At 38.1% G+C, this 17,869-nt stretch overlaps 1 protein-coding gene across 8 annotated transcripts in view; it reads left to right on the forward strand.

The window, feature by feature from the left end:
* The window catches only part of THSD7A (thrombospondin type 1 domain containing 7A), a 257,860-nt gene that overhangs the window by 207,029 nt on the left and 32,962 nt on the right, over positions 1 to 17,869 (forward strand). For all 8 annotated transcript variants that reach the window (XM_085538562.1, XM_085538563.1, XM_085538566.1 and 5 more), the window contains 2 exons: positions 4,247 to 4,441; positions 7,654 to 7,917. In XM_085538562.1, coding sequence (XP_085394688.1) covers positions 4,247 to 4,441; positions 7,654 to 7,917 — 459 coding nt within the window. The remainder of the gene's footprint in view (positions 1 to 4,246; positions 4,442 to 7,653; positions 7,918 to 17,869) is intronic.

The raw sequence follows: 17,869 nt of genomic DNA on the forward strand, positions 1-17,869 counted from the left end.
TAGATAAGCAGTGACAGCAGCCTCCCTCTCTGGGCATTGGTTACTTGGAGGGGGCATTTGCTCTTGTGGTTATTTTGTACCCTCATCAAAAGCACAATAAAAGAGACAAAATGACAAAGGACTGCTGCTCTTTCATGGAGCTACAAACTATTATATTTACTCCAGCGAGATATGTCAGATAACAGTGCCCTATCATCTAGTTCTCATGACTGAAAAGTCACTGCAGGTAACAATGGGCAGCTTCAGTTTTCATACAAGAGAATTTGGACAGTAGTGCTCAAAGCTACTATTGCTGTGAGAAATTAATGGTTTATTGCCAAAACAAGACCCCAGATCTCCAGACAATCCCCTGAAAAGATTTAGAAGTAATACATTGTTACTCTTTGTCACATAAAATACTCTTGGGCTTCCATTTTCCCAATATTACTGGAACATACTCCTGCTTAATGTATGTCATGATAGAAATATTTCATCATGCAGTGTCTAGTCTGACATATCCCACAGAAATAGAAACAATGATAAAGTTGTAGCCTAGGCAGCATTGATTGTAGTTCTAAGAAATGTTAGTAATTGCTGGAATCATTTTTTTTTTTTTTTGCTTTTCCAGAAATCAAACAATGATTTTACTACTAAATATTTAACAAATTAAAAAATAGTAGCACGAGTAAAGCAGACGATATTAGAGCACTCCCATTTGTAAAACAGTGTAATTTCTAGGTCTGTTTGAGGTCAATTAATCTCACACTTCAGTGAAATCATGATGATAGTAGCAATGCTGGAAAGATTCTTATATAAATCCACTCATAGGAAGACTTTTTCAAATACACTCTTAGTGTTTGATTATGCCACCAACAAATTTGTTATTAGCCTGTCATCCCCCATGGCTTACTGGTAACAGTGCTATCAGATGAAGTTTTAATTATGTCAAAATTCCTTGTCTAGAAAATTTAAACTGATGTTTACTTCACACATTTCTTCTGTGAGATTATAATTGTTAAATGCCAAAACAATGCCCTAAGTGAATAGTTTCCTTGTTAAATTTGATTTTTCTATTAGCCAGACTCCTGCTTTATGCTTTCACTTAACAATTACCTGCTCTCAATTCAGTAATAGAAGAGCCACACTATTTCCACTTACTGCTAATGTCTGTAATAAATGTGACATGGTTGTATAGGCCAAATAATTAGTTTGACACTGCATAGCTTCATAGAAGTTGAAGACATTGCCCTGTATATTAAGTTAACCATTGATCTCAGTGACATTTAGTCAATATAATTAAAGAACCACGAATTTGTTCAAAGATGCAGGGTCAGGGTTTGCCCAAATTAGCCTGTGTGTTGTAAAAGTAGATTGTATTCTTAATATCTACATTAAAAATAAGGACATTATGGATTCCTGACCAAAAATAATGTATTAATGGTATGTATACAGTCGTCAAAATCCCTACTTTAAATAATGGAAAAATACCTCCTCTTCTAACTGTCACAAGGAATTATAAACCTTTCAAGTAGATACCTGAATCTGTAGAATAATAATGGTAAAATGTATCCAGGTCATGTCAAATAGAAGTAATATGAATAGTTATGGACAGGCTCTCTGAAAATTAAGATTCAGGAATTGATTTGGAATGCCAAGCTGTCCTTTAATTTGTGTTGTTATTAAGGTGAAATATTTAGGTCTCAAGAATGAAGAGTTTTCCTTCTTTGATTGGTACAGTAGAACTGACAGTTAATCTGAAAAAAAACACAACACCTACTTGGAGTTAATCCCCAGTGGAACTTCTCATCTGGGTCTGCTTGAAGTAAATTAGATGCATTAATATGTTTCTGAAGAAAATTTATAGCAGACTGAATACCTACCCCAGAGTAATGTTTAATAATCAAGAAGAATATTGGCTTTAGAAACACTCTGTTCAGCTTGTAAAGAAGTATGTTCTTCTACCGAAAATGTTTATGGCCTATCAAAGAATTAGATGGAGAGACAGTATCTAAAATGGCTGTTAATCTTTAGAGGTTGATTATTAAAAGTTATTGAATTAATCAGTGAACTATATTTTAGTCCTTTTGTAAGTATAGTTTTGATTACTATAAATGGTGGCCTATGCCTCTCAGAGAATGAAGTGAAGTTAATGCTATTAGTTTCAGTGATGTGCACACATGCCAAGGATAAACACAAGACAGGACTTAGGTTTGACCTCAAAGAATTTCCGCACAGTAGAACTTCTCTGAAATATCTTACCTTGGGATATCTGATACACATTATTTCACAAGAATCCAAAATCATAGTGCAGACCTGCATTATTGCATTCATTATGGTTTTCCATACTGTTTGCCTAACAGTAGAAATCCTGTGGTGTGTACCATTCACACATCATTAAAATAGTTGTATGGATTTTCAATTTTTAGATACTTTTTCTCTTTGAATCACTACGTCACTACAAAAAAAAAAAAAAAAAAAAAAAAAAGGAGGTGGTTTCTTTGTATAAATCCACCAATAATAACAGGATTTGACAGATTAATTGTATTAGACAATGTACAGCTGGTCAATCCCCCAGTAAGCACAACTTAATGCCATACTGAACCTATAGCAAACAGTACTGGCAGCACTGAACCAAAGGGCAGTCAAGGATCATGGAAATAGTTTCCTTAGCATCTCTGGGAAAACAAACCTCCCTCCCTTTCGGTGTTTTAGCGCAGAAATGTGGCAAAAGCAATTCACTCAGGACTTTTGGATGTTTTAGCAGACATGTGGGTTTGGAAGAGACCATTTGCATCATCATGTCCAGCTTACTACAACCATCATGAAGTAAAAATTTAATTTATAACTGTAAATAGAAAAAAAACCAAAAACTTATATAATGAAATAAAAGGGCAGAGAGGCTTGTGCATGTCAAAAAACCTTTGAAATTACCTTGCAACAGTCTTAAAAAACAAACAAACAAAGCCGTTGCTTCTTCAAGTGTTCTTTTTTTGTTTGTTTGTTTAGAATGTAAAATAATTTATAGTCAATTTTCTGTTTTATTTTGAAAATTTGCTTTCAAGCCCATTTTTTCTTCAACAGTTGAACATGATTATACCATAATACTTCGGATGGAAAAATTTGCATTTTTTTTTAATTTGCATATGAGTAAAACAATTACTGACAGCACAATTGAAGTACTATGTTTAAATTATGGAGCAGAGTGTAAAATAAAGCATGATATTCCTTCATATGTTTAGAGAATGATATATTCTGTTTGGATGCAGTGTTGCTGCAGCAATTGGTGATCCAAATTACTTCTACAGTCATTATGAGATACTGCATATGCTGTGTGCTGTGAAATGTGAAAAAGCATAAATATGATTCTCTTGTGTGAACAACTGGAAGTTTTCAATCTTGTTACTGCAAAATAACTTTTATGTTGTTTGGGGCTAAGATTTACATAGGCTTAGGTTAGAATAATAGATAAGCAACAATGTTAAAAACAACAACAACAACAAAACAACAATAACAATTAATCCATGAGGAGCAGCAATAGAATATTTTTAAAGACTGTGTCAATGGGGCAGCCCCATTCTTTTCAAATCCTTATGGTTTTTGTTTTTTTTTTTTGTTTGTTTGTTTTTCTTTTCTTATTTTGTAAAAAGTTTTTAGGTTGTAGCTGTCCTTTTATAAAACATTACATCCCTGTTTATTGGTACTTCACCGAAAGCAAATACAATTTGTCTTTCAGTCTTTCAAAAATGAAAAATTGGTTGGGCAGTAATACTGTTGCAAGTGGCAAAGTATTATCCAGAATGCATTTCTAAATATTATGTCTTTCCTTTTTAAAATATGTGCTTTTGATACAGTTTTGTTTCTTATGTGCCACAAAGCTACTGAAAATGGTACTGCAAGTTTTTCAATGTCGGAGTTATAGCTTTTCTCTGTAGGATTAATGTAATGATACTGTGAAAATCAGTATAACAGATATGGAGGACATGGTGATAACATGGATAACATAATATTTACAGTTGTCAATGAGATTTTTTTTTTTTTTCCTGATGTGTACTGATAAACAAATGGTAACCAAAAGAGAATCTCAATAGAGTCATTCAGAAAGATCTTAGGTATTCATTTAAGATATAACTGATTACAAATGTTTGTTTGTTGCACAGATATTCTGGGCTTTCAGTGTGATTTTGTGGTAGTGTGCTGTTGACTTAGTAAATTATAGATGTTTGTGAAAGACTGCCAAACTAAATCCAATTCTTTTCTTTGTTTCCAGCAATTACTTGTCGCAGACAAGACGGAGGACAGGCTGACATCAGCGAGTGCCTTAAGTATGCTGGCCCTTTACCATCTTTAACACAGACATGTCAGATTCCCTGCCAAGATGATTGTCAATTTACAAACTGGTCGAAGTTTTCTTCCTGCAATGGGGACTGTGGAGGGGTTAGATCAAGAAAACGCACTCTTATTGGTAAGAGGAACAAGGAAGATAATACATCTTTTATTAACTGTTTTGATTAATGCATGCTTTGCATTGAGGCTGCCTTATGACTCTTGAACATAGGAAAGCGGCTAGAGAGAAGTAAGGATAACACAGGAAGGAGGCGTTTCTTCTTTATGCATTTCAGATAGAGAAGTGCAAAGCAGACCATTTATTTTTCTGAAAAGTAAATCAGCATTATCTGTAGGGAGGTGAAAAATAATAATAAACCAAAACACGAGTCCAAAGTAATAAAAAACTCTTGGCCCGTATTTTTGATGAGCCCTCCATCATCTTTACACCAGAAGAGGCACAATTGTCTGTTATTTAACAAGTTTTTATACCTTGTTTATGCTGCACTCTGATTCTACAGCCTGCCTCTTTGCACAAAGTGGTCAGGAAGGTTCAAACAATTACAGAATAGTTGTAGGTGGAGGGGGCTTCTGTAGGTCCCTTGTCCAAACCTCCTCTCAAGCAAGGTCACTTAGAATCGCTTACCCAGGGCAACATAAAGGCAACTTCTGAGTATCAACCTCCAAGGAAGGTAAATTCTACAGCCTCCCTATGCAACCTGCACCAGAACTCCACTCACTTTACTACAGCACAGTGTAGAAGTGCTTCCTGATGGTCAAGTTCCCCCTTGTGATCCAGTTTGTACCCATTCCCTCTTGTCCTTGCCCTGAGCATCACTGAAAAGAGCCTAACTCCATCCTATTTACACCTAATATTCAGGTATTTATAAACACTGATAATATTCCCAGTTAGCTTTATTTTCCCTAGGCTTGAACAATTCCAGCTCTCTCAGCATTTTTTCACTGGAGAAGCACTGATGATGAAAAACAGAGTGGCAGTAGGCCTTTTCAGTTATTTGCACTTGATTTACATGTATTGTGTAAGCAAAGAGTTTGGGGAGCAGGTTTGCAATTTGTTTTCATTCTTCAGCACCCATAATTATAGAAGCAAACTATATCTTGAGAGCACTGTCTAACCAGATCGAGTTTTCACCAGCTTGGATTAGGTTTGCTTTTTGGAGTTTTGGTTCTTCATGCAGAACTGTAATTGGAAAAATAAAACATTTGCTGAAAGTTTGCTGGATCTTCTCTTAGAAAATCTTGTGAAGACCCAGATTTGACTTTTTTTGTCATATATTTCAGGTTGGTAAGAGAGCAATCATTTATTCTTAACAAGATCAGGTACTCTTTCTTCTTGTCTTGGCTACACTAAGACTCCCCTCTTGGATGATGTTTTGTTGCCATAGAAATGCTGCAGCAGTAGAATGAATGCTTTTTAGCCTCTTGATACAGAGATGCATTTTCTTTCTTTCTTTTTTTTTTTTTTTTTGACTTCTTAGCTGCACTCTTGAATGTTAAATTTATGATTAAGCCAGACCTTCCCCTAGCTGAATATTTTTCCTTTAGAGTTCTTTATGTTCTCACTTCTTCTGTTGCCTTCACCCAGTAGCTGAGTTCACTGCAAAAGGTAATAAACTGCTTAAATTTCTGCCTTATTTTTGCCACTACTAAGAATACACTTTTTTGAGTGATTTTTCTATTTATTACAGACATTCTGTCTTTCAGTGTTTTGTTACTTTGTGTTTGAGGCAATGGTGTCCCTTGAAATTTCTTGAGGTTGTGCTTAATAGAACAAAAAACTTTTTCCAGTGATGTTAAATCCTTTTCCAGAAACTTTTACTGACTCCATGTGATAGACACACTGCCACTTTGAAAAAACACTTTTTCTTCAATTTTATTTTAGACCTGCTCTTTTACTTCTGCATGAAATCAAGAGAGAAAAAAGAATCCTGTTTTCAAATTATAACTGAAACCTCAAGTGTATGACTAGGCCTGTGTCACAGCACTATTTGCCAATTAGTCTGTGTTGTCTGTGGAGGAGGAAAGCTAGCTAAGGGGGGTGCCCATTAGCAGTTTCAGAAAGAATATGATAGCATAAAAACCCTATCAGTTGCTTCATCCTACTGTAAATCAGAAGATCTGTGAACAGTGAATAATTCATGATCTTCAAGAATGTTCATTGAGACTGTCTTGCAACTCCAGTGAACTTTATGCCAGATTTGCTTTTGCATAAGGGGGAAAAGTAAATTATTATTATTATTTTTAACATTCAATTTTAAAAACAAAGCAAGAAATAATCAATTATCTTACCACACTGTCTACACTGTGAGGTACTTCCATGGCCAGTGTTAAGTTACCTCTTCAGACTTGCTAAAGCATCAATGTGTGCTGTGGTGTTATTTCTATTTCAGTGTGCTGCACAGATGCTATGAAGGTTAACTGGCTGTACATTCGTAATGATCCATTGGAAGATGAGGGTTTCAAAGAGAGGGGTGTATTTAATAAAAAGTTGTGTTTTCAGAAGAAGAAATTATTTTCTAGAAGTACCTTGGTTTTATTTTAAACAAAAGCAAAATTAAATATAGTTATTAAAGGTGCTGCAAAGTTCTGTCCAGTACTTTTGAAAAGCAAGGAAAAATATTGAAGACTATTAATTTATGGTATAATCTAAGTAACAGGAACCTTTAAAACTGTTCTGCAAAGACTTCTCTATTTATTTCATAAGCTGTTGTATCTGGAAAGGAAAATAGACCAAACTTTACCATAGAGAACATTAAAATAAAATTTAATAGGGGGTGGGAGTTGGGAGGATGGGTACACAGAGTAGAACAAGGTAATTATTAGTAAATGTATGACAAGTGGTAGTGAAATGAAAGAGTTTTTACATTTCGAAGGAAAGTACTACTGTGCCAAAGCCGTATGCTACTTCCTTTTGCAACTTTCTTCAGCTTAAGAAAATTTTATCCATAGAGAATTGTTTTTTAATTGAACTGCACATTGCTTATGAAATAGAGGAAAAATCATATATTCACTTAATTACTGTCTTTTTCAAAATGTACCCCCAAGAAAATTTATTCAAAGTAAACACAAATATATGACTTTATCTTAAAAAGCATTACCTATGCATAAAATTTAGACGTTCCTTACTTAAGAAACAAAAATGATTAAACTAAAAGAAAAGAGTTAATCTAACTAATTTTGGGAATGCATATTTAATTTAAAGTACTTAGATTTGCAAACTGGAATGAGGTTTATCTTTCTTGGAGGATTTGTCTTAAGGATGGATAAATGAATTTTTTTGGAAATGTAAACTGATACAAACTTTCTAAAATATTTTTTTCTTCTTTCCAGGAAAAAGTAAGAAAAAAGATAAATGCAAAAATTCTCAGTTATATCCTCTGATCGAGAATCAGTTTTGTCCATGTGATAAATACAGCGCTCAGCCTGTGGGAAATTGGTCAGACTGTATTTTACCAGAGGGTAAAGTGGAAGTATTGCTGGGAATGAAGGTGCAAGGAGACATTAAGGAATGTGGACAAGGTTATCGTTACCAGGCCATGGCATGCTATGATCAAAATAGTCGACTTGTGGAAACGTCACGATGCAACAGTCATGGTATTTAAAGATTTATTTGCTTTCATCTGTTCTCATATCTGCTTTATTTTTTTGATATCTGTACATGTAGAATTTTCAGATTGATATTTATTGCTTAGGCAGAATTTCATGGCAAGATATCTTCAAACACAGTGCACATTTTGTATGCTTCTAAAAAGACATTTCAGCAATGATTCATAAAACAGTAAACTTTGGTTTAATGACTGCTACCGTGTAGTATTTGAAACTTAATAATAGGAAATTAGTAACTAGGTATTTTAGGAAATGAAGGACAAATCTTATTATTTTTCCTGATAACTGTTCTTGCAAATTTGAGAATGAAGACACTTCAGAGGGTCAGATCCTTTCAAACTAAACAAGGACCGCACAGGACTGTTTTGAGGAAAATGAAAATAATTTCCATGAATTTGAATAAACACAGAATCTTTAGATACCTTTAATCTCCTGAAATAGCCTTATCTCTACCCTCCCTACCTTCCTCAGCTCCTTAATAGGTATACTTTGATCTGAAATCAGCAGCGCATAACCCTGTTTCTGTGTAATTCTGTCATGTGGAAATGTAGGTTGCTTAAAGGCTTTATAGTCCTTGTATTCATGTTGCTCCTGGAGGGAACACTCACCTTCCTGAAGTGGATGCATCTGTAATGTTAGGTTCAAAACTGGCACTTTCTGATTTTCAGTGAGCTAGAAATGTGCTCATTTTCATCATGGAAGTTTCTGTAGTCATGTGTCCTCCTACTTCAGAAGATTGGTAAGGAAAGTGTAAAAAGGTGCTATGAAACAATCTGGGCTGTTCAGAAGCCCCCAGAATACAATTTCTTTGTTGATTGTCTCTAACTAAATGTGATTCCAAGTGAGAAAGAAGTGTTCTTTCAGCACTGAGTCTAGAGTATTCTTGGTCAGTGAAAAGTGGAAAATAGTGAAAGAATGGAAGTCTATGGAAATTCAGGGGGGCTGATGGCCTAATGTCAGCTATCATCCTTAGCTTGAAGAATGTGGACTATTAGGTTTTGTGAAACCAGGGAAAATGTGAGGGAAATAGATGTGTATCCAAGAGCAAATTGTAGGTGCTATGCACAGTAAGTAATGCAATGCTTTAGGTAACTTGCAAACAGAGGTGGAAATTGTTCCTTTATGTAGAACAGGCATGGACTTAGCTGTTTTGAAACCCTGGCAGTGCACATTCAGTATCTGGCTGCAGTGGTACAAAATGGGAAGTCAGTTGAATATCTGCTCTCTGTTTTGCACTAGCCTCGTAAACCCAAAGAGAAGTAAAAATACATGCAAGAGTGGTGGTGAGACATATGGCTAATCCAGACTACATAACTTGAGCTCACTGTGTTTCTATTTTTCAGTAACCTTAATGGCAGCAAATAGCTCAAAAATGTGCTTTAGAATAATGTAAGTGATAATAATATTAACATTAATAATAAAAATTAAAGGAGTTCCTTAGCAAGAATCAAAGAGTAAAAAAGAAGGAATGAAAAATGGAAACAAAGCCTTTTCTCAGCCATCTTTCTTCACCATTATAACTCTTTATGATGACAATTTCCAGTCTAATGGATTTTATCAATTAATGTCCTCTACACTCACAGTGACCACAATATGTGGAAAAAAAAAACTACTGACAATGTATTGTTATTGTATTTGCTATACCCAGGGTTACCATTTACATGCCATTAGCACTAGTAGGCTCCAGAGGGAATCTTCCTGAAATAAAAAAAAGCATAGCTGTATTTTCTCTTTCTTTGTACAGTTCTCATTTTTCCCATTTTTCTGACTGGAGATCTGAAGTCTCTTTTTGCTCTCTATATAAACTGGAAATGTTTTTGTGTCATTGCTGTGATTATTGTGGAATGGAAAGCCAGAACCCCTTGATGTTTTGATTTTTGTTAGTTTGTTTGCTATTGCAGTAGTTTTGGTTTTTTTCTTCCTTGTTGTTTTTTTGTTTGGTTGGTTGGGTTTTTTTTGTTTGTTTTTGTTTTTTAATTCTTTGATTTTTAATTTTTCCCTGATGTATTGTGTGTTTTTGATAGTGAAGCACAAGGCATTTATGTGTGTTCTCTCATCAGTTCCATCTGAAGGAAGGAGAACATCTATCTTATCCATTTTGTGATATACAGGCAGGTGAGACTTGAATTGCTGTTGAACTGCCCTCTGTGCATCCTAAGAATATCTGACAGGTATGTCAGGTGCACAGGAAGTGAGATATTAAATTGATGATTAGGAATTAAACTGATGTTAAAGAATATGTCACTAAAATTATAGCTTCCAGTAGCTCTTTTAGAACAGCACTCAATTCTTGATAGAGATTGGGCATAACCACATTACATACTACTTCTAAGGGTTATCTAATTTATTGTCTGCCTTCATCATTTTTCAGATTTAGCATACAGTTACAAAGGGGCTAGGACAAATGACATCAGTGTTTCCATCTAATTTCAGTGTTTTTTCACACTGCCTTTTCTGAATATCTGCTTTGTATTCATGGATTATGTTTAAATGATTTGTTTTATTTTGCTCAACATGTATAATTTGCTGTTTTGCCTGTTAAATCTTATTTTATATCTTTCAAACATTTAAGATGTTTCTCTTGTTTCCATGCTCTTGGTATACGACAGTTCTTTATTTTGACATCATCTCTAGATTTCATTGTTCTGTTTTTGGGGTTTTTTTTTTTTTTTTTTTTTGTTTGTTTGTTTTGGTTTTTTTTTTTTTGTCTTTAAGAACAAACATAAAAGCTATTTTATGCCAGATCAACAAGGGACTTCTGTGGCATCACAATGGTTATCCCACCAGCTAGCAAATAAAAGTGCCTTGTGGCTTCCCATCAATCTACTTTTATTTTTTCAAGCTAAACTTGACAGGTCTCATAACTCAAACTTGCTTGAGTTATTTTTGTAAATTCTAACAAAGTTGTTTATTTCCCAGCAGAAATGGTAGCACAGAATTTTTCACTAATTTTATAACTGGTCCAAAGAAGGATAAGGCTTGTCTGCTATGTTATCTGCTTTGTTCAGAAATCAGTTTCATTGTTAGTTCTTATGAATCTATTATTGCTTTTCAAAGTAGTACAGTATGTAATCAGAAAAGAGATAGGATTTTGCAAATCAGCTTGAATTAAGAAAGAAATCAAGATGATTATTTAAGGATTATTTTTGTGTGTTGCCCAACTTTTACTTGAACTTATTTTATGTCATGAAACTATGAAATAATGAGATAGAATATAGAGATAATTGTACTTCACCTCTGACAACATCATCTAAATCTGACAAAAGGAACAAACTATCTTCACACTGATATTTTTAATATATCATGGAATGTGTCATGTGGTGTACTAAAAAGACATAAGAAACTCAAAGTGCTGACATGTAAATTTATGAAGCCATGAATAGGTCTGCATTGCAAGTCATGCTGTTTTGAGTGTGAAGAATAAGAAGACAGACCTGCTCTGCAATGCAAAAAAGGAAATGCACAGCATTTTTGTTTATGTTTTGTCAGTTGACTTCTTCAGAAAAGAAAAGCTGAACAAGAACATGCAAGTAAATACATCAGAGCTTTTTTTTACTGCTCAATACACCTCATTTCAAAAGATTTGGGAAGAAGTAATTGAGTTTCACAGAAGCTGAGGAGCTAAAGGAATGGTTTAACATGAGGAAGACCCCTATATTAGTACATATTATTAGTTATTTTTCAGTGATATCAGTTATGCAGTGTGTGGGCAGAAGCTAATCTTGACAGCAGATGTGGCATTGTCAGCTGAAATGACCTGTTGTTTAGCTGGTCTCTTCAATAGAAGACATACACATTGTTCTTACTTTGATTTCAGCTTTGTTTCATTGATACTTTGGTAATTTTATTGGAGGAAAAAAAAAATACAGTTTGCTTGATACACATGTGTGAGGTTTTGTGGGGTTCTTTTTTCCATTAGAAAAGCAGTAGTTGTTTTTCATTGCTTTATCCCTGTCACTGCTACTATACTAGAGCTCTGTGAATAACAACAGGTGTCTTCCAGTAGTTTGTTTTCATGTATTTGAAAAAAAAACACCAAAACATTCTGTTCCCTTTAAAGCATAACTTGGATTTTTTGTAATGACAGAATCAGAAGCAGGCCACTGCCATGCTTATGAACTATAATGTTTATTCAACAATATTTTGTTTTCCTCCATCATAGATCACAAATCATGACCCACATAAGCTGAAAAGTGTTTGCGTTTGTGTGTGTGTAGCAAAAGCAGGCATAGTAGCATGGCAAACAGATGCAGCATTTTTATATAGGTCGTATTACCCTTCTTAATTCATGTCAGTTTACTGCTAAGTCCTTAGGCACAGTCAACCAGTCCAGGATAGTTTGTCTGCTGCCTTATTAGTGAGAGATTATTTCCCCCTTTAGCGTTAATTAAATGAGATGCATTGATTTGTGCTGACTCTACAAAGCCCTCCATGGCTACAAGGCTTATGCAGGGGATTAGAGAGGAATATCTGTGTATCACTGAATAGTTTTACAACAGCTGCTGGGAATGTATCCATGTGAATCAAGAAATTTTGTATTTAATTACTTATATGTGTGATAGTAAAATCTTGTAGTTTATAACAGCGCCTATGTTGTCTAAGACAACAGTTAGATATATCCACTTGTATCAGGACTTTTAAAAATCTTCTTGTACACTTCCAGAGTGGTAAAATTTAATTGAGATTTTCTGTTGAGCATTTATGCTAAAATTCATGTATTTCCCGTAAGAGCTTCTAATCCAATATGGCAGTATGCTTAGGTTCTCAAACTGTTATTAGGGTCCTTCTAGTTTCATAGCATATGAAAAATCTTCTAAGGTTTATTTATTTGTTTGTTTGTTTTCACATACAGGATGCTGTGTTTGTCCTGTTGTGTCTTGGAATATAAGTACTAACTGTTGTCCCACACCACAGTTACTAGCATGGCCCTCTGCATTATAGTGCCAGCATGTTTGGTCTGCCAGTAGCACAGCAATTATGAGGCAGTCACCCATCAACCCAGAGACCTGCGTTTAGTTCACCGGAGGTAGAGATGCTGGTTAGGCATTAACAGTTGCCTTCATGTTTTAGAGTTTTGAAAGAGCAATTCTGAAAAAATAATAATGACCATATGAAGTGCGGTATATTTTTCCATGGATAGGCAGAGGTATGAATGCTCTCAATTGCAACTTGCATCCTGTAAGATGTAATCCTGCAAAATCCTGTTACAATTGAAATGCAAACAACTGTTAGATTCTGTGGGTTTGGGTTGCTTTGCTTTATTTTGCAGGTGTTGGGGAGGATGTGTTATTTGTTTGTTTGTTTTTGTTTGGTTTGTTTGGGTTTTTGTTGTTGTTTTCCTGGAAGATAGAATCTTAGAATTTTGTATTTTGTGACAGAAAAAAACAACCAACCAACCAACCAAAATAACCTACCAAAACAATGAACAGCGCTCCCACCCCCCCAAACTATGCTGAAGTACGTAAATCATTATTTTGTCATTGCAGTTTTTTTTTCTTGGAAATAGAGCATAACATTTTATATGTGAAAGCAAGAACACAATTCCGTCTGTCCTGAGGACAAAAGAGTAAATGTAAAGACTTTCCATGACGTTGTTTTTGTCTGCATTCTTCAATATAAGTAGTTGGTCTGTTCTTATACATTGTGGATTACAGTTTGTGTGGGGAAAATTGGAATCTCACCTACCAAACTTACTTTGTCATTAGGCTAAATGTGAAGTCAATTAAAGTTCCCCATTGGAAATTATCAAGCACATCTGTTAATTACTCGTTCTAGGAGTGCAGATTTTGTTACCAGTCACAGTGGGGCAGTAAGCCATTCCGTTTTAATAACAAATTCAGTTCATACTCTTAGAATTTTAAGGCATTTGTTAAATTGTGTTTCAGTATTCAATCTTTCATGATAAAATAGCCATGTTCTCATTCTTAGTAGACAACTGATCATTTTGTAGCCTTGTGGAGTTCAGCTGATAGGAGCTGAAACAATTGAGAAACTACTGCATTGGGAAAAGGAGTAGACCTAAAGAGATGAATGTTATTTTCCAGTACCATTCTGTACCTTGCAGAGAGATGTCGCTGTACCACAGTATCCCCATATTTCATCTTTTCAGTCTTCATATATTACAGAGAATAGGAAGAACTGCAGGAAGTGTGCAGTGAAAGATTTGAGTCAGGAGGAGACAGCAGGCAGAACATGATCTCACAGAATCACAGAATCACAGAATTACCCGGGTTGGAAGGGACCTCAAGGATCATGTAGCTCCAACCCCCCTGCCTGGCAGGGCCACCAAACATACACCTTTACTAGATCAGGTTGCCCAGGGCCCCGTCCAACCTGGCCTTGAACACCTCCAAGGACGGGGCATCCACAACCTCCCTGGGCAGCCTGTTCCAGGACCTAACCACTCTTCTAGTAAAGAACTTTCCCCTAACATCCAACCTAAATCTTCCCTCCTTCAACTTAAAACCATTTCCCCGTGTCCTGCTGTTATCAGCCCTTTCGAAGAGTTTACTCCCTTCCTGGGAGTAAGTTCCCTTCAGGTACTGAAAGGCTGCAATGAGGTCACCCCGCAACCTTCTCTTCTCCAAGCTGAACAAACCCAACTCCCTGAGCCTGTCCTCATAGGGGAGGTGCTCCAGCCCCCTGATCATCTTTGTGGCCCTCCTCTGAACCCTTTCCAAAATCTCTATATCTTTTTTGTACTGAGGGCTCCACACCTGGACACAGTACTCCAGATGGGGCCTCACAAGAGCAGAGTAGAGAGGGACGATCACCTCCCTATCCCTGCTGACCACCCCTCTCCTGATGGAGCCCAGGATCCCATTTGCTTTCCGGGCTGCCAGAGCGCACTGCTGGCTCATGTTGAGTTTCTCATCTATCAGGACCCCTAGGTCTTTTTCTGCCAAGCTGCTCTCAAGGACAACTCCTCCCAGCCTGTACAGGTGCCTGGGGTTCTTCCGGCCCAAGTGCAAAACCTTGCACTTTGCCGTGTTGAACCTCATTAGGTTCACCCGAGCCCAGCTTTCCAGCCTGTCAAGGTCCCTCTGAATGGCATCCGTTCCCTCCACCGTATCGACTGCACCACTCAGCTTGGTGTCATCAGCAAACTTGCTGAGGGTGCACTCCATTCCCTCATCGATGTCATTAATAAAGATGTTAAAGAGCACCGGTCCCAAGACAGACCCTTGAGGGACGCCGCTCGTTACCGGCCTCCACCTGGACATAGAGCCATTGACCACCACCCTCTGTCTGCGGCCTTTCAACCAATTGCTTATCCATCTAGTTGTCCACCCATCAAATCCACCTCCCTCCAATTTGGAGATGAGGATGTGATGGGGGACCATGTCAAAGGCCTTGCTCAGGTCCAGGTAAATGACATCGGTCGCCTTCCCTTCGTCCACCAACGCCGTCACTCCATCATAGAAGGCCACAAGATTAGTTAAGCATGACCTTCCCCTGGTGAAGCCATGCTGGCTGTCTCGGATCACATGCTCGTTCTTTATGTGATCAAGCATGTTGTCCAGGAGGATCTGTTCCATAATCTTCCCAGGCACGGAGGTGAGACTCACCGGCCTGTAGTTCCCCGGGTCCTCCCTGCTCCCCTTCTTGTAAATGGGAGTGACGTGACCCTTCCTCCAATCATCCGGGACCTCACCTGACAGCCATGACTTCTCAAATATGATGGAGAGCGGCTCAGCAACCACCTCAGCCAGCTCCTTCAGGACCCTGGGATGCACGCCATCTGGCCCCATAGACTTATACTCATTCAGTCTAAGGAGGCACTCTCGGACTTGCTCTACCCTTACAGTGGGAAGGGATTTACCTCCTTGGTCCCCACATAGAGGTATGGGGGTGCAAGACTTAGGGACGTGAAAAAGACTAGAATCCTGGCCACCAGTGAAGACCGAGGTGAAGAACTCATTCAGCACCTCAGCTTTCTCTTCATCTGTTGAAGCCATTTCTCCTTTTAAATTTACCAGAGTAGGTACGCCCATTTTGGCCTGTCTCTTCTGGCCAATGTACCTGTAGAAAGTTTTCTTATTGTTTTTCACGTCCCTCGCCAAGTTCAGTTCTGCCTGCGCCTTGGCTTTCCTGATCCCACGTCTGCAAGTTCGGACGGCATCCCTGTATTCTTCCCGGGTGACACAGCCTTGTTTCCAGAGCTTGTACACCCCTTTCTTCACCCTCAGTTCTCTTAGCAGGTCCTTGCTGAGCCATGCCGGTTTTCTACCTCTCCTGCCCACTTTCTTAATCAGGGGAATGGAGACCTCTTGTGCTGCCAGGAGGGCATCCTTGAACAGTAGCCAGCTCTCCTCAACATCCTTATCTTTGAGGGCATCGCGCCAGGGGATCTTGGCCAGCATTCCATTGAGAAGCTTGAAGTCAGCTCTTCTAAAGTTCAGCATCCTGGTCCTGCTCTTTGCCAGGCCCGCATCGCTTGAGATCACAAACTCAACCAGGGCATGATCGCTGGAGCCCAGGCATCCTCCGACCTTGACGCCTTTGATGATCTCCTCAGCGTTGGTGAGCAGCAGGTCCAGCAACGCTTGACCTCTGGTCGGTCTGTCCAATACCTGAACCAGAAAGCTATCATCAATGGATTCCAAGAGCCTTCTGGAGCTCTTGCAGCTTGCCGTGTGGTTTTCCCAACAGATGTCCGGATGGTTGAAGTCCCCCACCAGGACAAGAGCCTGTGAGCTAGATGCCTCACGCATCTGGAGCAAGAAAGCCTCATCAGCAGCCTCCCCTTGATCAGGTGGCCTGTAGTATACCCCTAATACCAGCTGACCTTTATTAGTCCCATCTCTAATCCTAACCCACAGGCTCTCAACCTGTTCTTGACTGTTTCTCATGGGGAGCTCCTCACAGTTTATCCAATCTCTGACATAAAGAGCAACTCCCCCACCCTTCCTACCTCGCCTATCTCTCCTAAAGAGCCTATAGCCATTGATGGTAGTATCCCAATTGTGGGAGTCATCCCACCATGTTTCTGTGATAGCAACAATGTCATAATTTTCAGAGTGCATCACAGTTTCCAGTTCCTCCTGCTTGTTACTCAGGCTCCGTGCATTAGTATAAAGGCACTTCAGCCGGGCTGTCCGTCTCACCACCTTCATAAGCGATCCAGGATCCGCTAGAACAGCGGCATCCCCAGCATCCCCCTGCCCTACTCCCTCCTTTTGCACTCTGCAATCATTGCCCACGGAGTTTGGTACAATCCCTTGAATGCACCGTTCAACCCCAGTAGCCCTTATTTTGCTCCCTTCCCCCTTCGTTCCTAGTTTAAAGACCTATCAATGAGTCCCGCTAATTCTTCAGCTAATACCCTCTTACCCCTCAGGGACAGGCTGCTTGCATCAGCAGCCATCATTCCAGGTGCAGTGTAGATTGCCCCATGGTCAAAATAGCCGAAATTCTTGTGTCTGCACCAGCTCTTAAGCCATCTGTTTAAGAGATGGGTTTTTTGGATCCTCCCTGTACCTTTTCCTGACACCACGGGCATAGAAGAAAAGATCACCTGCACCCCAGCTCCTTCAAGTATTCGCCCCATTCCCCTGAAGTCTTTCTTGATGGACCTCAGGCTTTCCTTGCCAACTTCCTCACTGCCAGCCTGAATTATTAAAAGTGGGTAGTAGATCTGCAGATGTCCGATGAATATATCTTTAGCCTTAGCTGTGTTGGTCTGCTATTTCGCTGTCTCTCGTGTTCTTTCTTATTTTCTTCTGTTTTTCTTCACAGCCACTTCCATGCTCTTATTCCTTTTCCTTCTCTCTGCATCTATCCTGTTTTTGCTTGTTCTTTAAATCTCAGTTTTCTGCAATTGTATTACACAACCTGAATGTGTGATATAATTTTGTGATATTCCATTGTATAGACATCCCTCTGCCCTCAGGCTTTAGCAAACTGTTTCTTTAATTTGCTTTTACAGTATCTAATACAA

This window comes from Coturnix japonica, chromosome 2 (genome assembly GCF_054131305.1).
Source record: "Coturnix japonica strain WE chromosome 2, WE-NBRP24, whole genome shotgun sequence".
In the NCBI taxonomy this organism is placed as follows: domain Eukaryota; kingdom Metazoa; phylum Chordata; class Aves; order Galliformes; family Phasianidae; genus Coturnix; species Coturnix japonica.